This window comes from Sebastes fasciatus, chromosome 12, assembly GCF_043250625.1.
Source record: "Sebastes fasciatus isolate fSebFas1 chromosome 12, fSebFas1.pri, whole genome shotgun sequence".
Taxonomy (NCBI): Eukaryota; Metazoa; Chordata; class Actinopteri; order Perciformes; family Sebastidae; genus Sebastes; species Sebastes fasciatus.
The window spans coordinates 31,042,373-31,068,227 of NC_133806.1; the positions used below are offsets into that span (position 1 = coordinate 31,042,373).

Below are 25,855 nucleotides of genomic sequence, written 5' to 3' on the forward strand. Positions count from 1 at the left end.
TCAGAGTCTCATTTTCAACCTCTGGATCTCTGGCCAGTAAGTCTTTATTGGTACCACCTACCTTTCACAGGATAATACAGCTTTATCCCATTTAGTGAAGTATAATCACAGCCTGCGTTTCAGCAACCTTGAATTAGACACACAATAAACTGTGTCCATTTTGCACATCATATTTCTACCCACCGGGAAGTCTTGCTCAGCTGTTTCTCTAATGGATCAATGATGTTTCTACTTATAGAGTGCATGTACGAACCACGTCGGATGGATCTTTAAAGGTCATCCACAAGAGGATGAGGATAAATCTGCTGCTCCAAGACAAATATTTGTTTTCCTGAATGAAAGCAGCAGAACATTTGGATCATCATAACTCAACAGCAAAGTGGGAATTTGAATCACCTTTGAACTGTATAAATATGGAAAATAAGATTGGGAAATGTTGTGGTTTAATTCTGACCTTCTGGGTCAGGGTCAGGGTCAGACGTCACAATATGTTTGTCTCTTGTGAATGTCACTGTGTCAGATCAGCAGAGCCATACACTGTTGCCATCACTTGGCTAAGAGACATGGCAGACTACACAACCAACCCCAACCAATCATAGCTTGCTTCATCACAGTCTTTCACAACATCAGGGACTGCCTTCGCTGTTCCACCTGAACACCACCAACATAATGGTTATCCGCCCAGCAAGTTAAAAGGTCACCCAACTCCAACTCTCACTGCTAGCTCAAACTTCCTGGCCAGGCTTGCATATCAAGATCCGACCACAAGAATAAAGATAACAAGAAAGCTTATTAATACCAGATGCAAATGTGACGGCCTGTGAATCCGATGTCATTATCCAGATAAGATCTCCATGTTATTTCCATAATAAATTCAGAAAATTTGGAAATTAGTGTTTGGTGGATTATTTCTCTGTTGTTACAATGCTAATGGTCATTGTATTTTACATCGTTGGAAAGCCTGTTTATTTACCTTCGGAATGATGTCCAACTTGTAAGGATCATGCATTTGTGGGATGAGCAGCACAGCTGATTATGTGGGTAGCGCCCAAGAAAAATTTGCCAAAATTCTCTGCCGATGCTAAACAGTGTATTCTCCTGCTATGCTGACTGTTGCACCAATGGAGTAACAGCTTTTGGTGGGGGCAGTGTCATGGTGTGGGGCAGCATCTCCCTCACTGGCAAAACAAGGCTTGTCATCATTGAAGGCCATCTCAATGCAGTGAGATATCAGGATGAGATTCTGCAGCCAGTGGCGATCCCATATCTCCACAATCTGGCACCTAACTTCATCCTCAAAGATGACAACGCTCGCCCCCTACAGAGCCAGGGTTATCACAGACTACCTCCACAATGTGGGAGCAGATAGAGTGGAACGGCCTGCCAAGAGTCCAGACCTCAACCCAATTCAACACATGTGGGATCAGCTTGGGCATGCTGTACGTGTTAGAGTGACCAACACAACCACGCTGACTGACCTGAAACGAATCCTGGTTGAGGAATGGAACGCCATCCCACAGCAACATGTGACCAGGTTGGTGACCAGCATGAGGAGGAGGTGCCAGGCTGTTGTGGCTGCGTATGGATCTTCCACCGCTACTGAGGCTCCTGACGGTGTATTAAATGAATAAATTGTAAAATAGCCAATATGTCTTGTTTGTTCCTTGTTACTGATAGAGAGTTCAATCATCCAATCCACCAAACAACTCAAAACAAGAGTCAATACCAACAGGAGAATACACTGTTTAGCATCGGCGAAGAATTTTTGCAAATTCTTCTTAGGCGCTACCCACATAATCAGCTGTGCTGCTCATCCCACAAATGCATGATCCTTACAAGTTGGACATCATTGTGAAGGTAAATAAACAGGCTTTCCAATGATGTAAAATACAATGCCAATTAGCATTGTAACAACATAAAAAGAATCCACCAAACACAAATTTCCAAACTTTTTTTCCCGAGTTTATATATAGATGGACGACGTCTCTCCATTTCCTCCCACTGTACAGTAGTGATTGGAGGGCTGGAGCCGCGGTATAAACCATCTTTGGGAAAAATGTATTTGACGTATACTTTGACTTTTTAGTTGGCCGATGTCCCTTCTGCTAACATTGAGGGGGCAGGATTTATGACCTATACTGCAGCCAGCCACCAGGGGGTGAACAAGATATTTTGGCTTCACTTTTGGGGAGTATACATTTTTTTTTTAATTCTGAGATTGTTACCCCCTTAATCCCGAACTTCACGTCTTGTTCCCTTGTACCTGGGTACTACGGGACGTACTGTACAGGTACACTGTTAGTACAAAACACTGTAAATTGGGAAGAATTAAGGTCTTTGCACACCAAGTGTGTAATTTTTGTATGCATTTTTTTAATCCGTCATACGATAAAAAACATTACGCACAGAAACCTTGCACACTGAGTCTGATGCGTTTTATTCAATGTGTTGCGAAAATTCGCCATACGAGACAAAAATTAATTAATTACGTGGGTACATTGGCTGGCGCAAGTCCAAAGCGGGTTTAATGAATGAATGACATTAGCAAGAAGCTGTGGTTTAGCTGCCTAGAGTACAATCACTACGGTGTATTCCTTCCTACTTTTTTTGTTTTGCGAACCATCCCCGACTCCAAGCTGTTCTGCAATCACCTGCCAGAATCCATCTTTAAATTCCACGTCTGTTATCGCTTTTATTTCTTTATCGACAAGTGCTTTGTGCTGGGAGACGAAATGAATGTATATCATGCCATTTTGGATGATGACGTTTCAGAGATCGTGTGTAAATATTATTGACACGACGTGAGGTCGTATTTATTTTTAAACGTGAGATGATTTTGGGTGAAAATTACAGACTTTGCGAGCAAAGGCATTTTGGCTGTACGCTGCGGGGCGTATTCTAAAGCGTTATCAGAACAACCTCACTGATGTCTTGCTGAAGAAATCTTAATGTCATTTAATTTTTTGAAACAGAAATATTTGCCAATGCAACAAATTTAAAAGTAGTTTGTTTACCTTTTATAAATGACACTTTTACAAACAGCTGTATGTAGCCGCTGTTCGTTCATGGGTATTTGCATGCATACATAGTGTAACCTGTGATTTTGTGAGAAATACCACTTTCCTATCAACAACACTTGCGGAAGAAACTATTGTGAGTATTCTTTTTTGTCATATAAACACGTTCTACCCTGAAAATATAGTGTGTGTGTGTGTGTGTGTGTGTGTGTGGCATTAAAACGTACGCTCGGAGAGCACACAACTGATGAAATGTTAAAGCAGTCGTCAATTAGTGCCTCTGTGTTCCAGGGACATTCTCTCCCGGTACATTATGCTCTTACCAGCTCTATAACACCGCATGGGTAATTACTGTAATATATACTTTAGTGTTAGCATTATCACCAAATTGAGGGAGGTTTGATGAGTTAGATATTACCTAGAGCAGCTGAACATAAATTGCGTGGCGTGTCGTATTGTTTGTGTTGCGAGTACAGTTGGGCTCTGATAGCTGCAGTGAGATGAATGAGTGTCAAAGCGGGCCACCACATGCTGAGTGCCTTCAAAACGAAGCCATCAACCCTTCTGATTGATGTCGTCGGTGTGGTCGTAGCTCTTACAGAAGCTGTATGTGTCTGATTCATGGCGGTTTTGGATGAGGCGGTTTCTTCAATAGCTGCTGGTAATAGATCAGCGGAGATGGAGGTGCAGGGTGTTTGGGGGGGGGGGGAAGAGATAATCTTACAAGACCGAAAAATGCTGCAATAATGCACCACCCAAGAGGCGCTGCAATTATAGTCTCTGTTTATTATAGACAAAGAACAATACAAAATACAAAACAATCCATCAAACAGCAAGAGCAGAAAAAAAGGCTATACCTTTTGACAGAAATGTGCACAAAGCAAACGCCTCAGATGGAAACACATCAGGTATCAGATGTTTGTGTTCACCTCACAAAAGCTTGTGTTCATGCTGCAAACTGTGCACCGTGCAGAACAGAAAACATCTCCTTCACAACTGTTTGGTGTTTACCCCAAAAGCAAAACGCACTTCGACTGAGAACAGAAGGGAGAAATTAATAAAAGTGCACGAATGAGAGTTACTTTACGCTACAAACTTCAAACCTTTTTTTTTTTTTTATTTTCTCACAGTTTGTTTTCCTACTCTCAGCTTGCACTGACTGCGCAATCAGTGCAAGCTGGTTTGAAATGAATGAATGGAACAATGGATAAACACAAGCAATTTTTTTTTTTAAAAGCACTTGCTGGCACACATTTGAAAACACAATATTGAATTAATTTCACATTGCACTGCACAATCAATTTCAAGCAACTTTACAGTATAGAAAGAAAAGTCTCCTTCTCACTAGGCTTCTTTCATTTAGTTCACTCAGTATTCATTCCGTCTGAGTGCTCTTCAATTTATACATACAGTATACGTAGCTCAAACGAACAGCAGAAGATTCTTATTTTAATAGCAGGGTGAGCTATATACATACTGTGGACTGCACCAACTCAAGTATGGCACTTTGTTACGATCTATTTACACGCTCCATCATTCCTCTGTGGGGTTTTGCTGGGCAGATAAAGCGCTGCACTCTGCAGTCTCAGGCAATATCAGTGAATTACTGCCACGACAGGTATCCGACGCTTTGACGAACAGCCTCTCGGTTCTGCTCATCAGGCTTACGCATTTCCCCCCTCATAATTATATACTGGCCACTGACCTTTACAGGCTCCTCACTGAGTCCACAGCGGTCGTCTTCACAGTGACTAAAGCAACATAAAGCTTTGCTGTGTCTGCCACTGTTAAGACTAAAGTCCCTGCAGAAATCATTAGCGCTCAGGAGGCTTTAAATGGACACAGTAGGTTTACATGAGGGTCTGTAAATATTCGTCCTTTTCTTTACTTAGACCTTCTCAAAAGGTCATGTAATCCCATATCTGTGCTTTCTCTCCGGTACCGTGATTAAAATTTCACGGTGCATTTGGATTCATTGTGGGGAGATACATGAACAGAGAGGAAAGTCTTATGCTACAAGTAAAACCATGGTACCACTGAGGGCTTGGATTATATAAACACTGATTGTGATAGACAATTTCCTTGATTAGAAAACTTTGATAAAGGCTACTGTAAATAAATTAAGAGTGCTTGACAACATACTATTACGTTCTACCCAATCCCAACACAGAAACAAAGCTATTTCTAACCAGTCGTAGGCAGTTTTGGCCAAGTTACTTGAAAAATGTAGGAATTTACACATCACATATTATTCATTTAAATTACGTTACTTTACCAATTACCCAACAGCAAAAGTAATTAGAATTAGTTACATTACTCGTTACTTTACTTTCGTTACTCAGCCCAGACAAGACGTTGTGGTGGTTTAACAAGCTTACACTTTAACGGTATTTACGGATCACCAACAGCTGGGTTTAGTCCTAATGACTGCATGAAGTTCTGTTAGCAAGACAGCTAATACGACACAATATGTATATGTAAAAACTTTGGAGTTACCGTGAGTGGTATTTCTTTTGGTGGAGGCTATCCACCTCACCACACCTGCTATTTCCACTGAATGCACAGACCAATATCACCCCTCCATCAAACTACTGGTAAGACGAGCACTTCCTTTGAGAAAACTGATACAGAAAGCGACAGCTCAGCAACCACAACAACCTTCAATGGTAAAGAGCTGCTGTGGATAAACGAGGTAACGGTCGATGGTGTGGCGTTACTTTGGCTACAATACTAGTGAGTGGACTGCAGACCACTGATTGGTCAGAGAGAATCCTGCACAAACCCCCGATTTTTAAATAGCCAAGCTACCGTCAATAGCGACCGCAATTTTTTTATTCACTCGACCCCGATTTTTAAAACTACTGCGTACACTCCGACGAAGTGCAAATGTTCTTCTGTTTGATTGCCGATGACAGGATCCAACATTGAAGATTATGTCACGGAAGTTTCACGTGGTGTCGCTGTGAGGGTCAGCAAAGAATCCCGCCTACACTGAGGGGGTACTATCTGCAGTGGAAAACGAAACTGAGAAAAGTACCTGGTACCAAGAGTGAGTCGAATTGAGCTGAACCATGCAGTGGAAAAAAAGCATTAGAGCCCCGTTACACCACAAAGTTGATGAGACAGTCCCAAACGGGGCTAGGCTAATGTCATTTAGAGTCTGACACGAAACACATACTGTAGGTAATTTATACTGTCAACGGGAAGACAGGAACTAATTTAAACCTGAAGCATCACCATCTGATAACGCACACAGAGTTCAAGCACTTGCACTCTCACCAGTAATTGAACCCACCGGTAGGAACGAGTAGCGAGACACTCAGAGAAACAACCTGTAACATTACTACACTGATGAACGTTAACTGACTCAAGATATAAGCTCCATAGCTGTAAACATTTCACACAGTGGGATTCATACGGATATACTGATACGATTGAAGATTTTATGTTTATTTTTCTATAATTTAGAAATTTTAATAGATATTCCGTCTGCAGCTTACACAATTCTTGTTTATTTTTTCAGTTATGCATCCTACTCGGAGTCTGCATCCTACTCGGAGTCTGTCAGAGTCTCTGCTATCCTATTTGGGTGGAACGTTTGTTTTTAGTCAAGCTTTGACATCACTCCCTGACACGGAAGGCTCTGCAAACGGCATCTTCTTGGCACTTGGCAAGATGCTGGCAGGTAAGTATTGATCTGTAGGCGTGTTTAACTCGTCCTCCATGTCTGTGGGGAAGTGGTCTGGACTTTCCCCATTGGACGTGTCCTTGATGACGCTGTAGGTTAGCGCCACACTGTAAGAAGCTGGCTTCTCCATACGCTGAGGGCCGCAGTGACATAGCTTCTTAAAAGCGGCGCGGAACTTCTGGGACATGACGTTGTAGATGACCGGGTTGATGGCGCTGTTTAGGTAGATGCAGAGGCGGCAGAAGAGCAGGAACCAGGTGTCCAGGTAGGCTTTGTCCAGGAAGGAGTTGACCACCACTAAGGTCCGGTAGGGCATCCAAAGTAAGGCGAAGAGGATCACCACCACAGCCAGCATCTTTGTCACCTAATAAAGTTCAATCATGCATTAATAAAATGCTACAACAAAATTAAATCACAGAAAACTGGACAATTAATTTAAGTGTTTTCATGCACATAGATTCTATACACTATGAGCCACAGCACAAGGCACGTGGACTATAGGTCTTTTTTCACAGCAGACCAGGTGTTACTAATAATTAGGGCCGAGCACCGACAACATCAGGCAGTGAAAGCCCTATTGAAACTGAAGGAATTATTATTAATATTAAAATGAATCACTTTTTTAAAGGCCCTCTGGTGCTCAGAAAGTTGTTAAACTTTGCACACTCATCGCACTTGGTGGAAAATGTTATATTTTAGGGGTCTCAGGCTTTGGTTTGGAAAAAAGGCTCGCTAGCGCCCCCTACAAAGTTGGCGAAATTGAGCCCCTCATTCAGGTTTCCAATTGAACCAGTCTGCGCCAGTACCCAGGTGTCACCAGATCAACCAGGACGGAAATCTTAAGGTCTGTGATAGGTGCACAAGAGAGCCATCAAATAAAAAAGACATTTTCACCAAACCTCTCTCCACCGGGCCAGGGGAATAATTATTTTAACCAATGACTGGTACTGCAGCTTGTCTGTGAACACAGCGGCATCTCAGTCAACTTGAGTATGTTTAATGAGATCAACATGGTGCAGCCACGCTCCTGCTCAAATATTGATGGTGTGACTGGAATTTTGGTAGCACTAATATACCAAATTCAGTGTTCAGTTTGGTGCGCTGCTTCAAAGCAAAATGTAAGTTTGTTTGTTTTGCCCAAAGTTATTTAGTAAGAAAAGATAGCACTCCACTAGGAATGAAAAGAAGTAAACTAATGTCTTGATTATTTTGTGGTCATGCCACACACATCTGCACAGAATGTCAGTCCTCTTTAAAACCTCTGAGATCACACCCGCCCACACAGGTGTCTTCAGTTACTCTGACTGATTAGACCTCTGCTCAGGTTGAAGGTGGGCGGAGTTTTGATGGGAATTTATTAGGTCACATCCACCAATAAAAATGATAACGGTGTAATTTGTCCCGCCCTAACAGGTGTTAGAAAGCCAGCAGGAGACTCAGGAAGATTAGCCCTCTGCTCTGGACTGTGTGGGCGTGTATAAACTCATCAACTAATCTTTCTGTTTACACATTTCTGAACTGCTAAGCCTTGGGACACACCAGGAACGTTAGGAGCGTGTGGCGGCTGCGTGGCGTGGCGGCTGCGTGACACACGCGTCGGGCGTTCACACCAGCTGCATTTCAGCTGCGTGTCAGCTGAGTTTCTGCTGCTGCAATTGCTGCTGTCAGCCCTTTCTTTCTACGTAGAGTTTGCCTTTTAATGGCCATTTCATTTCATTCTAAATATCATTTATATTTATTTTAGACAGAGAAAGGTAAAGAAACGTTTGGTATTTGTAAATAATACCAATCATCCACAATTAAAACTCCGTACTTACTATATTCATTCATGGAGCTCTCCAAGTCACCTCTATGTTCTAGAACACTGTCCGGCACATATTTAAGAATAAAAGCCTCGTGTTAACAAATGAAGGGATTCTGTCCACAGAAAAAACGCTTGAGGGCTTTTATTTTGAAATTAAAGCAGGAATTGTTGATTTAAACCCCATACTGTATCAATTCATGGAGCTCTCCAAGTCACTGCAAGTTCCACATCACTAACTGCTCATATTTCAGAATAAAAGCCTTGTGTTAACAAATGAAGGAATTCTGTCCATAGAAAAAATGCTTGAGGGCTTTTATTTTGAAATGAAAGCAAGAAGTGATGATTTAAAAATAAGTCTTTACTTTTATACATCTCCGTAACATATTCTACAGATAGACCTCAAAACTGTAGTAAAGTCTTGCTGATATGAAGTTAATATACAGTCAATAGATCACCTTCACTGTCTGTTACTGCTGTGAGACACGCGTGGCACGCGTCAAAAATAGGCGAGACCTCTATTCTCTAGAAGAGACGCAGCTGAGACGCACGTCTCACGTGGGCAGTGTGGCTGCTCTAACCTGTTAACAGGGACGGCGAAATAAAAAACAACAGGTAACGCAGCCGCCACGCGCTCCTGACGTTCCTTGTGTGTCCGCCCTGTAAGGAAACAGCAGTAGCTCCCAACTGTGGAAACTAATTCAGTCTGTAATGATAAATGCAATCCCTTCTGATCTAAAATAAAACTATGCTAACCATTTTTTTGATGACACATTTGTGGCAACAGTTATGTTGCAAATTTGCAGTAGAAAACAATCAATAGTATTTTCAACACTTAAACACACACTTTTTTTTGTGAAACTCAGCACGACTTTCGACAACTTCTTTTTTTTCGGTTAAAGTAACACTGTAAGTGGCGTAACTTAACTACAGAAGTTATGTGAAAAAACTACTTAGTTATCTTTAGGAAAAGTTTGTGGTTTGGCTTAAAAAAACTTTGGAGGTGCCGCAACTGAAGAACGGAAGTTACGTGACAAATAAATCACTGTTGACTTCTGGTTTCACAAGGGACACGAACACCAGCCTCCAGTGTTTTTTGACCCATCCATCCACTCCATGGATGTATAAAGAGAACTGAATACAGCGTTGGAGGCGGGTTCCCGTTCATTCATATGAGAGTTGCTCAATGGTGCATGAAGCTAAAATGGCTCGACTGCCAAGTGATAAATTACTTGGATCATTCGACACTCTCCTGCATCCATTGGGCACATAGAGCAGGCGCAGTAGCCCTCGGACTAGCCTCGTTCTGGGTCTCAGTCACATAAATAGAGGAAGGGAAATAACTCTGGACTCGGCTATTAGTGCATTTTATAACTTTTAGGACCTAATGATTTAAATAAGGACTATTCAAGTGTTACTGGGAAGGTCATTTACCTAAAAAAAAAAATGATCCGCTGATTTACGGACATCTCTTTCCCAATGTAAGTCTACGGGACAAAGTCTTTTTGGGCCCGATGGCACACAGGTGTTTTCAGTTAATCTGGCTGATTAGACCTCTACTCAGGACTGTGTGGGTGTGTATAAACTAATCAAGTGACATCTATTGTTCTGTTGGCTTTGTTGCACCTGTTAGGGCGGGACAAATTACACCTTTATCATTCTTATTGGTAGATTCTGATCAAAGCTCCGCCCACCTTCAACCTGAGCAGAGGTCTAATCAGCCAGAAGAACTGAAAACACCTGTGTGGGTGAACAGAGGCTTTAAATGACACGTCATACAATCAGCAGGAAATCAGTTACACCTGTGTCCTCAGTGGGATGCCTTCAAGATCAACAAAGTGCTTAAATCAGATTATACAGGCCCACCAAAGCAAGACAAATGTTAGTAAAGAAAAAGTACTAATACAAAATTAATTAAAAATGCATTTCTTTGCATTTCACATTGTAGCTCTTGTCATATTTTTGGAATGATAGTTTGGGTTTGAGATTTTGTTGGATGATTTGCACTCTCACATTTCTTTGTGTTTTTGTTAACAGACATAATCAGCCCCATTGATTTGTCAGTTCTTTGTCATAAAAAAATGACCACAAACAGATCAAGACGTAGAGCATGACTTTCTTTTGTATCTGCCACTGTCACTTCCCCTTTTCCCAACTAATGTATTTGTCTCTGTCTCAGACAAAGTTTTTGTGTGGAGTTACCATACCAAAATATCCACACCTAACAGAATTTTCGTTTCAGATTATAGTAAATCTATTGCATCTTGATTCATATAAATGGGATGCTCTGAACTTCACAACTTAAAGATTAATGCTAATACCGCATCATTTAAGAAAGACAACTGGTTTTGTCAGGTAAGAAATGTATCGCGCTTGTCGATTTAGCACCAACAACAGTGGGTAAAAACGTAACCATAAACAAACCAAGCTGTTCCTTGGGAAAACTTTAAACCCACCCTGTTGTCGACCTCATAAAACATTCATTATTTATGCAGGTACTGTTAATTAATTTCCAACAAGGAAGACTGATCTGTATGCGCAACTTAACAAAGCCTGGATTTGTTAATATAATTACCAGATGATAATCCTGATGTGAAACTCGTATGCAATTAAATCTTATCCATATTAATGTTGTGTCGTCAGGTGGGGATAATTGCATTGGCTGGGGGCACTGTGAGTGAAATACCTAATCCTGGATCCTCATTACATCGTAACCTTTAGATAATTCAGTAAGGAACATGGTAGATGGTATATGTGCCCACAGAAACACATGTGATTGTGTGTTTGTGGGTGTGCGTCAGTCAAAGATAAAATATAAGCCATACTGATGGAGAAAAAGCCAAAAGCCTATTTGAGTTGGGGTTAACTGATTAGGCAATCCAATAGAGCGTGGAGCTCCCTCAGGGTACCACACCCTCCTGTCATTCCAGGAAGGCTTCTTCTGGTGATCTGATAAACAAACGTCTAGCTTTACTATCTACCTGTGTCTCTGGCAGCGGTGTGTCTGTGCCTTTAGAGAATTCTGTTTTAGTTTGAACAAAGTAGGAACTCTTTGCAGGGTGTTTTTTTTACAGAGGGAAGATGAGGTCGAAACACAATCTTGAGTGTTTTACTTAAGTATGTAAATACACACACATACACACACTGAGCGAGGTAATTCAAAGGTGGCTGCACCATGAGCTCTTACAAAAAAAAGCGTCCGTCAGTATAAATAAACATTGACTCATTAAAACCCTGTTTGTCTTCTCACTAGTTATTTTTTGTGAGCCGCTGTATGAATGTGTGTTTGTGTTTTAAAAAGGTGGAAGAAAAAGTGGCAAACTGAGGTAGGGGTGTAAGAAAATATGTTTACACATGAGTATCACGGGGATTTTCTCCGGGTACTCCGGTTTCCTCCCACAGTCCAAAGACATGCAGGTTAGGTTAGGTTAATTGTGGACTCTAAATTGCCCGTAGGTGTGAATGTGAGCGTGAATGGTTGTCTGTCTCTATGTGTCAGCCCTGCGATGGACTGGCGACCTGTCCAGGGTGTACCCTGCCTTCGCCCAATGTCGGGGGGGGCTGGAGCCGATCCCAGCCCCCCCCCCCCCCCCCCCGCGACCCCTAACGGGATAAGCGGTTGCAGATGGATGGATGGATCACAATATTATGTTTTGTGATACTGTATAGATTCTGTAAAGCGCTTTATCGATTTTTAATTAACCCACGGTTGTAGCGGGTTCAGTTTTAAAGCTGGAGTGAAGATACTGGTATCATATGAAATGAAAAAAAAAACTAAGGAATCCATTGGTACCAAGCATGTCATACTTTTATGTCCCCAAGGAGGCTAAATAACGCTCCAATGTGACAATACATTTTGGTGAGGAAAAACTGTCATGGCCATTTTCAAAGGGGTTCCTTGACCTTTGACCTCAATATATGTGAATGAAAAATGGGTTCTATGGGTACCCACGAGTCTCCCCTTTACAGACATGCCCACTTTATGATAATCACATGCAGTTTGGGGCAAAAACCAAGTAGTTTTATACGTGCAGTACAAATGTGATTTTCACCTATTTTAATATTTCTGTATACTGGGGTCCCTAAACAGTCTTGGAATTACATAAATTGGGTGTAAAGCTGTATTCATGTGTAATGATGTTAGTCCCCATAGTAGCCATTTCAAATAGCGACTTTTTTTTACTCATATTTTATATATATAGCATGTGTGTTCTTTACACTATGACAGTTTTCCTAGAATTCGATTTTTTAAAAATCACAATATATCGCCTTGCTTGCAGTATCTCAATATATTGAATCGTTACCCCTGTATCATGATATGTATCGTATCACCAGATTCTTGCCAATACACAGCCATAGTTCTAGGTGCACTTCACTAGACTCAATCTGAAAGTTAATGAGTGCTGGCAGCACTTTGATGCACTGCATACTGCATACATACATAAGCTTGGATCAGGGGTAACATTTTCAATAGCAAACACATTTTAATTGCATATTTTTTTTATCAATTATAGATATACATGTCTCAATGTGCCAACAGTTAACCCTAATGTTGTGTTTGGGCTCCTGGAGGTCCCAGGTCCTCTTTAACAACTCAAAAAACACAATTTTGAACTGATGACTTATTTCAAAAGTCAGTCTGTTTAGGGTGTTTGGGTCAGAGACTCCAACTGGGCTAAATACAATGGATTTTCAGATGCTCTGTATCTGTGAGTGGTGTTGACTTATTAGGCAGCACAACCCTCCCAAATCCCAAATAAGTAGGCCTATAATAACATTTCTGTTACTGTAGTTTTAGAACAGTGCACACCAGTGTTGTGGTACTTGAGATCGGTCTTAGAGAAGGCCTTGGTCTCGGAATCAACCGCATTTTTACTCCATCTTGTCTTGGTCTCGGACGAAGAGGACTCAGGAGTTTATTCCAAGACCGGTCAAGACCACGACTGTGGGGATCATATCACTGAATAGCCTGTGCGTTGTCTGATTTATTCGTTAACATAATTTCTGGGATGGCTCATAGAAAACAAAGGAAAAATCACACATGTAAATTTCACCTTTGCAATGTCTTTTGATTATTTTATCTAGACATTTCACACATAAGGAAATTAAAGAGGTGAACGAGGAGGAATCTTCGTTTTTTTTCTGTGGATGTTTTTATGGGAATGTGGATCTACATGTTCCACGTTTTATCGTATAAGTGTGTTATGCATGTGTACTGGTCTGGTCTTGACTCAGTCTTCAACCCCTCAAAGTCTTGGTCTTGTCACGGTCTTAATAGACTCTGGTCTTGGACGTGACGTAGTCTTGGTTTAGGTGGTCTTGACTACAGCACTAGTGCACACAATAACATGGAATATTTCCTTATATGCTGTCATGAAAACGCTTTAATTTCTGTTTCTTCCTTAAATCAAATGTGCAACCTCACTTGTTTGTGGCAAAGGGAAGTGTTGCCACTTTATTGCTTGTGTACATATTGGAAGAAAAATTAAATATTTAAATGGGGAAAAGGTTGATTTTGCTTTGTTGATTATTATTATTATTACTATTATTATCATGTCAACCAAACACACGTGTTATAAATGCCTAAGGTGTTTTGTGTAATCAATATTTGTGTGGGGTCAGCTGTAACTGGACCTGTGGTCGGTGCATTTGTCCACTTCTTTTAATAATCACATAATTTAGTGGTTCTCTCTGACTTTAATATCATTTAAAGCACCTGAGGGGGGTTGAATGACATCACTCAAAGTTGTCTCTGATTGGAGGAACACTGTCCTGCGGTCCAGCTGGACCCATTCTCCCCTACTCAAACACAACCTCAATCATTACACAGAGTGAGTGATAACGTTAATGAACAAACAAGAGTCGCACCTGTCTGCGGGAGGCCGCCGTGGTGCTGCTGGAGGAGCAGGTGCTGCTGATCATCCTCCCGCACTGACCCGTCTCCTTCTTCCACTTCTTGGTGCTGCTGCTGCTGCTTTTGAGGTCCGAAGGCAGCGGGTTGAGGAACAGTATCCGGGCGATCAGTCCGTACAGCACCGTGGCCAGCATCAGAGGCAGCACGTAAAACACCGCGAAGTCCGTGAAGTAGATGGGCAGGTAGTAACTCCTGGACACTTTGTAGGCGCAGCTGAGCCGCGCCACGTTGTCGTACACCAACTTTTTGGTGTCGGACAGAAAGAGCCACATGACGCAGTACACGGAGGTGAGCGCCCACACCAGCATGATGATCTTCTTCGCCCGGGATAAAGTGCACAGGAACTGCGCCTTGATGGGGTGGCAGATGGCGATGTAGCGCTCCACGGTGAAGGCGGTGATGGAGCAGGAGGACGCGTTGATTCCCAGATACTGGAAGTAGGTGATGCCCAGGCAGCCCGCGTAGCCGTACACCCACTGACCGTGCAGGGCGTCGGTGATGTTGGGCAGCCCGGCGGCCGTCAGCACCATCAGGTCCGCCGCGGCCAGGCTCACCAGGTAACAGTTAGTGGGAGTGCGCATGTGTTTGGTAGTTAGGACCACCAGGATCACCATCACATTACCCACTATCCCCAGCCCGCATATGAGGGACACCAAAAACACGCTGGCCACTTTGTACTCAACTGTGTGGTCGGTCCAAACACCCAGAGTCTGGTTGTCCCGCAGCGATGTCTCGTTCTCCACAGTCATGTTCTCCATGGTGAGGTTCTCCATGGCTCTGCAGCTCTGTGCGCTTTTAAGAAAAAAATTACATTCAAATAAAATCACAAGAATCCATTGCCTGCAGGGCCCTGGTATAAGTGGCACCAGAAGTCCAACAACCATAAATCCTCCAAAAACTTCATTTCATCCACATTATAATCCAGCCAAACTGCCTCTTCTTCTTCTCCACCAAAAAAAACAGTTTCTGATATTGAAAAGCCATCAAATGAAACTCCAATGCGTTTTCCATACAACCATAATAAAGGCTAAAAAAAATAAATCAGAATGAGCGTCCTCGGTTGAAGTTTGCAGAGAGAGTATAGAGGAGGTGTTGCAGGCAGCTGCGCGTCCTGCTCCTGCTCCTGTCTCACTGCTCACACAGTCATGACTGAGAGCTTCCTGCAGAGCCTCTCTGCTCCTCAGAGCCTCATCCACTGCTGCTCACAGTGAGGTCACCAGCTCCCACTGGAACCACACACACTTCTCTCATGTCAGGGCCGGCTGGAGGAGCTTAAATAGCTCTGTTACATACATTTTGGGGTGTTTATGAATGCACATCTGAACAATTACAACTGATAAATTCTTGATAACACTGTATAACAGTTGAAATATATAAGGAAATATGATTACACACATGAACAAATCTTATAGTGTGTTCTACAAAACTTGTGAAAATGACATATAGGCTAATTACAACTATTATTAACTATTCATTAACTAGTTATATTGATGCTTCATAAGAGGAGCAATAGCTGACGAATGCAAGACATCTGTTTTGAACTACAGTACATTAAGTGCTATAATGTGTTATAAACCATTTATGAATTGATGTATATACTAACTATAAATGCTAAATAGGTGGGGGTTCAAATAAAGTGTTACTAAGAAGGTTATAAAGCAATATTTCACTCTTTGATCTTTTAGAGAAAAAAAGGTAGCTGTGAAGTTGCACAACCCCTCTATTTGCATCTGCATTATTTTATATTACATACAGGAGATTACAAAAAAACAGCATTAAAGCTAGAGTTGGTAATCTTCTTCAAAAACATGTCTTTTTATATTAGTTGAAATTCTCATTTCATCCTGACAGCAATCAATAAGTCAAGTGCTCTGACCAAAAACAAATCTCTGGCTGTCTGCCCGCCCGCCCAAATTTCAAGTCGATTTGATTAAATCTGTAAAACGCTAGAAATGGGCGAAAATGGCACATTGAATTCAAAATGGCTGACTTTCTGTTGGGTTTTGGGTATACATCCATGAAGCTTTTTTGTGCGTCTCCACATGTTACATCTGCCTACCAGATTTCATATATGCGGGTGAAACCAGAACGATGGGCACAATTTTTCCAACTTTGTAGGGGGCACTGTAGCGAGCCATTTTGCAATACCCAAGCCCGAGACCCTTAAAATAATAAATGTTACACCGTGTCTGATAAGTGTGCGAAGTTTAACTACTTTTCAAGTACCTTAAAACCCTAAAAAATTAGATTCATTTTAAGAAAAATAATAATTTCTACAGTTTCGGTTGTTACGTTGTTGGTGCTTAGGCCCTACAAATAAAAAAACTATACAAATATTAGTGATAGAAGATATATTAAAAACATTTCAGACAAAGTTAAACTCACAGTGGTTGAATGTATGAAAGTAAATTTACACAAGAACTCCTCAAGTATAATTTTGAGGTGTTTATACTTCACTTCAGTATTTCCATTTCATGCTACTTTACACTTCTACATTTTAGAGGGAAATATTGTACTTTTTTCTTTACAGCTATAGTTACTAGTTAACGTGCAGAATAAGATTTTACAAACAAAATAGTAAATGATCTTTATATAAAATGTTATGAATTGTTACGGATTAAACTACCCATTAAAGTAGTTATAATTAGTTTCACCTCCATCAGCTACACATTAAAATGCTGCTTGAACATGAATGCAACCGTAATGATAATTAAATGAAATGATATATAATAATATATCAGTCACAAGGGTCAATTATCTGGATCTCCATCTACTTTTAAATGTGATACTTTGAGTACATTTAGCTGATTATAACAAAGTACTTTTACTTGTAATGGAGTATTTACACTGTTGTATTGCTACTTTAAATGAATACACTCACACATATACGATACATTATACACGCTGCATGTACCTACAGGAATATTAATACAGTGAGAGATTTAAAAAAACGCCATTAAGAGTGTTAAGGTCCCTGTAGCTACCGAGCACCTTAAGAAGTTTTGGGATATAAGAAGAGATAAAAAGTTATCCCATAAAGCACAATCTTCTTATTGTGTCCTACAGGCATGCTGTTACCTTATTATAGGACTATTACAGCGATGGAAGGAGATACAAATGCCAAGAAGGACAAGGTCACTTTAATATCCCGTTTTAGTGCAATATTGTGATGAGGTGTCATTTCATGTGGTGGCTCCAAAATGCTCACAGCGTGACTTGAAACCATGAGAGATATGACAACAGCCTATTTGCACTGGTTTTTTTTCTGCACCCTGTGGCTGCAATTTATTACTGTAGTACAGTTTGTCACTATTGACTCACATGTGAACCATGTGTTAAATGTACCAGGGAAATTGTGCGTCTCTCTACCTCTTTTTTAATATCTTTATCTTCTATATATCCTGTCTGGTTGCCTCAGTGTGACTCTCTCTCTCTCTGTCTTCCATATGACTTCACAGGCCTCATCGACATGGAAAGGAAATGAAGGTTCCCACTGTTCAGTTAGATTACAGCATGTGAGGTAGAAACAGAGGGAGGGGAGTTCTTCAGAGCCATCATATTTCACAACACCCATCGGTGGCGTAAGAGCAATTCTCCTCCCCAGGGGTAAACACCTGTATAAGATAAAGGAGGTGAGGGGCTGTGCAGTTGATGGAGCTGCGTCTCAGTGGAAGAGAGAGAGAGAGAGAGAGAGAGAGAGAGAGAGAGAGAGAGAGAGAGAGAAAGCCCTCTACTGTCTGCACTCATCTCCATCTGCCAGAGTGGAATGACAAGCCGAGACGTCCATGCTCATGATTTGACTGCTGGTGATTAGCACCACCCCTCTGGTGTTTTAGGACCCGTAGCCAAAAAGATAAACAAACCGGCTGAGGTTTCAGGCAGCACGCTCGACACAAATCCAGATTAGTGTGATTGTTATTCCCGGGGAGGCTGCATGGGCTCGGGTGAAAATTACTCAGATCTCAGCTCAGTAGGCGATGCAGCTGTTTATATTACTGTCTATATAACCTCCCCAGGAGGTCGGTTTAGCAATGAGAGCTCAGCAGTCTGCAGGAAAACGACTTTTGGACTAACTACAGACTGTGTGGATAAAAAATAAGATTACCTGACTATTAAAGGCAGTGTTTTTAGAAGTCAGCAGTATGGATTATCATGGTTTCAAGTGCTCCTGAGTCTCATCATCTTCAGCAGGTTAATTCTCTTTTTGTCGACCCTCCCAAAGATTTAAGATCAGGGTACACATAACTTACCATGTGGTGTTAATTCATTGTCACCTCTGTATCGACCCCCTACACCGTATCAGAGGAGGGCTAAATTAAATGTTTGGTTCAAGTGGGAAAACCGCGACAGGTCATCACTCCTCACAGCCGGGGGGGTTAACAGGCAGAATCACACAATTCGAAAGGGGGGATTTTGTAATTGCTGCCTGTATCAGGTTGTATGCATCCAGCTGAGGTGTCAGAAACAGCAGGCTTGCCAAGACATTTTAAGTGAATATTGATTTTGTTAATGTGAATGGTTATGCCTGATCTGATTTATCACTGATGCAATAATGTTCCATGGAGACTTACATAAAGTAGAGAGGTTTGTTACAGGTTAGGAATCTATGAACTAAGTATTCTGGATGCAGCCTTCATTATGCTAAGTATGTACTTAACGATCAACTGCAAATTCATTGACGTAACGACTGATAAACAACCTCATTTAATTTGATTCCATCCAGCTTAATTGAAAACTTTACTGCCAGTTGACATCAGTGCCAGTGGTGGAAAAAGTATTCAGATCTTTACTTAAAGAATAAATAATCAATATCTTTATAGGCCTAATATCAATATACCAAAGGCCAATGTGAAAGGGTCACTCGTTGTGATGAACCTGAATCTGCAGCTCATTGTTTGGCTTTACTGTTTTGGTTCACTCTCACCGTTCTCATGGTACGTGTCCACAGGGACAATTTTTATCGCGAGGGATCGCCTCGCTTCCCAGCATTGGACGCTTGATGGGCTGCCACTAGACACTAGGTGCCTGATTAGACGAATGCTTTCCCTCGTGGGCTGCTGCTCCTATCAAACCAGGAACAATATGGCGGCTCGTTTGGAAACTTTCTTCTCTTATTTTACGAAAATAGTTCACCGAAATCTGTTTCTGAAAACATTTTATCTGAGAAATAAGCCATGCAGTTGCTGAATCTGTCTTTATATTGGATCGACAAGGCTTAGTTTAAAAGTTTCTCGGGAGTTTCCAGAGGCGTTGAGTCGTGTCGGATGCACTTGATTTGCATAAAGTAGCCTAGACCTCAACTTTATGCAAATGAGGAGCGGGCGACGTGACGCCCCGTCTCTCGAATTGTGCCGCCACGCTACCAGAATGCATTGCACGGCTGCTTACATAGACAATGAATGGGAAGCGTGGAAAGGACGGAGCCTGTGGACATGTACATCTACCTTTTCAACAGCAGGCAGCTGTGAAAAAGCTCTATAAAGCTACTGTGCACATTCTGCTCAGCACCAAACAACAGACAGACACATTTGGCGACTAGCTGGTGGACATAGTGGAGCATTTAGCAGCTAAATTGGCAGATATTTCCCTCAGGAGATGGTGGAGACCAAAAACAGAGCTAAAAGAGTGAATATTGAAAGTACATTGACCAGCTGTTCAGAAACACAACTCCAACTGAAAAAATAAATAAATTAGCAACTGTTTTCTAACAGGTTTACAACCATCTTAAAAAATGCTGATATGTTCATGTTGTGTTCACAACTTCCATGCCAACTGGCCAAAATAATCAGTTATTGTAGGTTTAAGTAAAGATAGTGTTTCGCCCAGGGATGCACCGATACCGGATCAGATATCGGGCCAATACGGACTCAAATAGCTGGATCGGGTATCGGTGACAATGGGCTCGATCTATTCAATTCAATTCTATGTATATATATATATACATTATAGACTGGAATTTTACTTCCTGTTTAAGTTTTGACCAATTCGTTGCTGCATTCAAAAAATTACACTTGAATTGTGATTCCTGTTAATTTTGAAGATTTGTTTTACCAATTTGTTGGTGTACTTGTAATAAATATCAGTTCAGTAAGCTTGTTTTACAAAATAACGATAGCCATGTGTAAGCCCGGGCCACACAGCGCGCTTCATGCTCGCGTGACGGCAACGTCGCGTGTTGTTTTTTATTTCGGCGTCCATGTTAACAGGTTAGAGTGGACACACTGCCCGCATGAGACGCACGTCAGACGCGCGTCAGACGCACGTCAGACGTGCGTCTATTTTATAGAATAGAAGGCTCGCCTATTTTTCACGCTTGCCGCTTACCTCTCGGCTGCGTCTCCCAGCAGCAACAGACAGTGAAGGTGATCTATTGACAGTATATGAGCAAGATTACTACAGTTTCCATGTCTAGACATCTGTAGAATATGTCACTGACCATCAATATTTTACACTTCCTATCTAGATTTCAAAATAAAAGTCCTCTAGCGTTTTTAGTGCACAGAATCATTCATTCATTAACACAATGCTTTTATTCTGAAATACTCTAAATAAAGCAGTTGTCTGCTTGCAGGTTTCCATCAAGTTAATATAGTACAGGCTTTTAATTATGTAAACACTGTAGTAGTCATAGCAGAAACCCTACATATGCTATACATATAATAGACTGGGTTAATAGGTTATAAGAACATCAGGTGATGGGCAGTATTTTTCCGATGCGCTCTCTCTCGCTCTCTCTCTCTCTCTCTCTCTCTCTCTCAACAAACACCACGTAACTTTATTGTTCTTTCTTTTAGAGGTGTTATTTAATTTTTTTAAAGATATTTAATAATAATTTTCGTTTTCTAAAGGTTAACAAATAACGAAACTGTTTATTTTGCTTTGTTTTATAATAATAAAAAAGAAACACTTTACTTATATTTATCATTCTGAAATACTTCAGGTGTTTTTCTCCATCAAGGCGCAGTTCAGCAACAAGGTGGTGAAAAGCTCCAAGTTGCCTGAGATGTCGGAACATCAGCTTTTATAATGTAAATTGCTGTCCCGCCCCAGATGTAAATTAAGTCGTTTTCGATAAAAGCCGCAACCTGGAATACTGTAGAACAGGAACCCGAAACCCCCTGGAAATGTTGTTTAAAACTGTGCCAGTCAAAGTGAAGAGGAATTGCTGTAGGCTCTCTCTTACTACTAATGTATTTATTTATTTTTTTGTATTAATATATAGCCCACAGAAATCCCTCTTCACTGTCAATGAAGAGGGATTTATATATATATATATATATATATATATATATATATATATAGCCCATAGAAATCCCTCCTCACTGTCAGTGAAGAGGGATTTATATATATATAAATCCCTCTTCACTGACAGAAAAGAGGGATTTATATGGGCTATATATTAATATTTATGTATGAATTTATTTGCTTGTTTTTAATAATATTTACAAATTACCACACAGTTCTTACCCTTTTTTGTCTTAAATAAATATAAATCACATTTATTATGAAGTTAAATGGCCATTAAAAGGCAAACTCTATGTAGAAAGAAAGGGCTGTCAGCAACAGCAAAAACACAGCTGACAGGTAGCTCCGGGACGCTCCCGAGACGTGGGTAACTCGCGTCTAGTGTGAACACCCTAGGTGGGCATGACGCGGCCACGACGTGACGCTGCCGTCACGCGAGCATGATGCGCGCTGTGTGGCCCCGGCGTAAAGCTTATTAATAAAACATTGGTATCGGATCGGTACTCGGTATCGGCCAATAAGGTATCGCTATCGGGACTACAAAAGTCGGATCGGTGCATCCCTAGCTTCGCCCCACCCTTAGGCCTCGCCCGCTACTGACACAAATCAACCACAGAAGACACCTTAAAAACCATCAAACCCATGGGATGGGATTTATTAACATAAAATGAATAACATGAACAACACAATACAAAAGCTGAAACTGAGAGTCAGCAAGACCAGCATGTCATCCTCCTGCCAGAAGCCTCTTCGTTCTGCTGCCGGCACCGGAGCTTTTAAGCACTTCCTTCCTAGATCGGTGCACCTCATTGAGCAATGCAGCACACCCGGACAGAAATACTGGACATACTGGGAAAGGGAAAAGGGAACAGCACAGCGAACACATAGGCTACAGCTGTAACAGTAGCAACACAACACTGTAAAAATACTCCATTACATGTAAAAGTCGTGCATTCAAAAAGCAATAGTTCAACATTTTAAAACAAAGGTAGAGGAGAAGATTGGTACTACTCTGTTTATATGAAGCTATAGCAAGCAGCCGGTTAGCTTAGCTTAGCACAAAGACCGGAAACAGGGAGAAACACCTAGCCTACATTAGATTTCATTTGTTTAATCCGTCCAGAAAACAAGTGTAAAAACAACAACTTCCAGCCAACAAATAGTCCCTAAACAAAACATTGAACTATTTTTTTAAGTAAAAGTACAGATGTATTACCAGTAAAATGTACTCATTATCGGGCTGCATGCCTGTGAGTGGTATAATAATATAAACAATTTGATTATTATTTCTGATTCATTTATGTATGACCAGCATTTCACTGTTAATGTTGACCACTTTATTCACTGATACACTGACAACAATAACATATCGGCAGAATTACAAATAAAGGTGGAGTAAAAATTACAAAATCTCACTCTGAAAGAATAAGAGTAAGTATAAAGTAGCTGTAAATGGAAATACTCACAAGTACCTAAAAATTGTACTCAAGTACAATACTTGAGTACATGTACTTTCCACCACAAATCAGTGCATTACTGTCTCCCCTGATTCTGATGCTGTTTTCCTCTCCTCTAACACTGACAGTGGGACTTCACTGCCACCTCGTGGTTAAATACTGTTACTGACGCATTTAACAAGAGGGGAGCCAAGTTACTGTACATTATAGCATATTTCATAAAGATGCAATTTAACTGCCACATAGTGTTTGAGCCCTTTGTGCAAAGAAAAGAAGTATGGGCCACTTATACTGGAATGAAGCCAAACAATGTTACTGACCTTTGAAAATCTAAAGCTATGTATTTAGTTGTTGTGCTGTTGAACTCTTTAACATTTCGCTCCAGGGTTGTTGAAAAGGTTCTCCTTCCTTTGCTTCCAAACTCATTTATATTTTTTTATGAAATGCGTTCCTTCAGACTGTCATTCAGGCTGATATTTCACCTCCAGGGATTTTCTTCTTTTGGCAGACATGAAACAAAGCCAGCCATCTAAATACTCCCTGTCTATTTGTACCAGAGAAAATAAAGAAATGTTGTGACTGAATATCTCTCCATTGGACACATTCACAAATTCTCAACCGTGACGTCTGTGTTAATATAATCCATTATTCATCCACTGCAGCTTTTAAAGAGAGAAGTCAATTTGTTCCTAATTGAAAATTCAAGGTAAACATCCCGACAGAAATATGGAAGCAAAATTTCACCAAAGGCAGCAGTGCCAGCAGACTACTCAGTGATTGGCTCTCTGTATTCACCAAATAGAAACTTCTTTGGCCTGAACTCAAGACTTTTCTCATTTACTTAATGAATGAAACTCATCCTGTCTGAAATGTTTGACTTGTCCATACTAAGCAGCTGCTCTGACTTTGCTTATCAGCGAGCACAAGGATACCAAGAGAGCTAAACTGAACTGTGTATTTGTCAAAATAAATGGGACCCAGCAGCTAAAACAAAATGTTTGTTGTGTCATAATTATGGCACCATTATAACGGAGCACATCAGAGTAGCTGCAGGCCTGAGAGATCATCAGTGCTCCAGATGGAGACCGAGAGGCAGAAGACAGGGACAGACAATTATCATCAAGAGCTATTGAGAGCATTATAATTCAAAAGCAGCTGTGGTGTGAGGGGATAACATCACATTAATTATGACAAAGAGACGATAAAGAGAAGACGGGTCGATGGAATGGTGGAATTAATTATCCGCGTCGGCTTGCTTAATCACCAAAAGGCTTTTTCCTTCGTTTTGTGATGTCTTATCTGAGCTTGAAGCATAAATCTTTGCCAACACACACACACACACACACGCACGCCAAGGAAAGCCATTATTATCCTTCCATTATCACACACCCAGCGTGTCTGTGTTGAGGCCAGCCACACCACTTCAATTAGTGAAGTCACTGTAAATTACCTTGAAGGTCCAAGTGCTAAATATTTCATAAAGAGTGTCTGCCACCACCACCACCACCTCCACACCCATCCTCTCAAAAAGAAGAAAAAAATAAAAACTCAGTCTGCCTTTCTCTTAATCCCCTCGTCATCCTGCTGTCCTGTCTGCATGCACTCTCCTCTCTGGAAGGCTTTTTAGAAGCTCCTGGAGGGATGGCGTGCCAGACTTCCCAAACAAACCCAGGGGAACTGTGTACACCTGCTTATTAATAATCTACAGTATCCTGCTGTTGTGACACACTGCCCTGCCAGAGACCTCAGGATGCTCTCTGACAGCTGCTGGTGAAGTACTGAAGGTTGACTTTGACCTACAACATACAGGCTACATCTTTTCATACTTCTTTTTTTATGTTTAATAAAGCTAAATTAATTATGAAAACTGAAAGAATTTTCCTGTTTCCACTTTTTGAGTTTCACTAATTTATTTGTCTCTTTGCACCAGCTTTTCCTCAGTGCATTGCAAAGGTTATGTGTAGCCTGAAGTTCTTTGTAAATTCTTACTAGTTAACAACTACAGTAGTAGTACACACTAAATTGGGTTGCATCATAAGGAAATGTCTTAAAGCTTCAGTAGGCAACAAGCTTTTGGCATCATTGAGCAAAAATCCCATAATATCCTTTCAGCATATTGTAATTCAAGTGTTCTGAGAGAAAACTAGACTTCTGCACCTCCTCGTGACTCTGTTCAGAGAGAGAGCGTTACTATTGGCTATGCTCCGGCCGGTGGGCGGTGCTTGGTATTTCCTCAACTGATCTCAACATGGCTACTGGATCACAAACTTTCTAATTTCACAGCTAAATAGAACATTACAAGATGTTTTTGACCACATTTGAGGGGAGAAATAGGCATTACAATAACAGAATATTGATTCATATTTGATCAGCGCTGCCTAGTTTGACCGTTTGATCGGAGTTTGTGAGTAGACAGGAGCTGGACGGCAGACTCCAGATCAGCTCTGATTGGTTGTTTTCCTCCGGTCTGTGAAATCTTGCAGATGCCGTAAGGAGCACCGGAGAACACAGAGGCACATGACTTTTTTGAGATTACCTGTCTCATCCACTACTGTCAGGATATAGTGACCGTTTTATAAAAATAACTTTATTAAATCATATTTGCTCGATTTCTACCCACTGCAGCTTAAACTAGTAAAGACTAATAAGGCAATTATTTCTGTACCAATATGTTTCAGAGTTAGCTGAACTCATTCAGTTTAGAACAAATGTGAAATATGTGATTATACTAAT

At 41.0% G+C, this 25,855-nt stretch overlaps 1 protein-coding gene across 1 annotated transcript; it reads right to left on the bottom strand.

Annotated features, from left to right (window-relative positions):
• Window positions 1–3,783: 3,783 nt before the first annotated feature.
• On the bottom strand, window positions 3,784–15,776 carry trhra (thyrotropin-releasing hormone receptor a). The gene is made up of 2 exons (XM_074654717.1): window positions 14,375–15,776; window positions 3,784–7,069 (listed from the first exon to the last, which is right to left on the bottom strand). The coding sequence occupies exons 1-2, from the start codon at window positions 15,302–15,304 to the stop codon at window positions 6,626–6,628; spliced, it is 1,374 nt and encodes a 457-aa protein (XP_074510818.1). The 5' UTR covers window positions 15,305–15,776; the 3' UTR covers window positions 3,784–6,625.
• Between the last annotated feature and the right edge of the window lie 10,079 nt (window positions 15,777–25,855).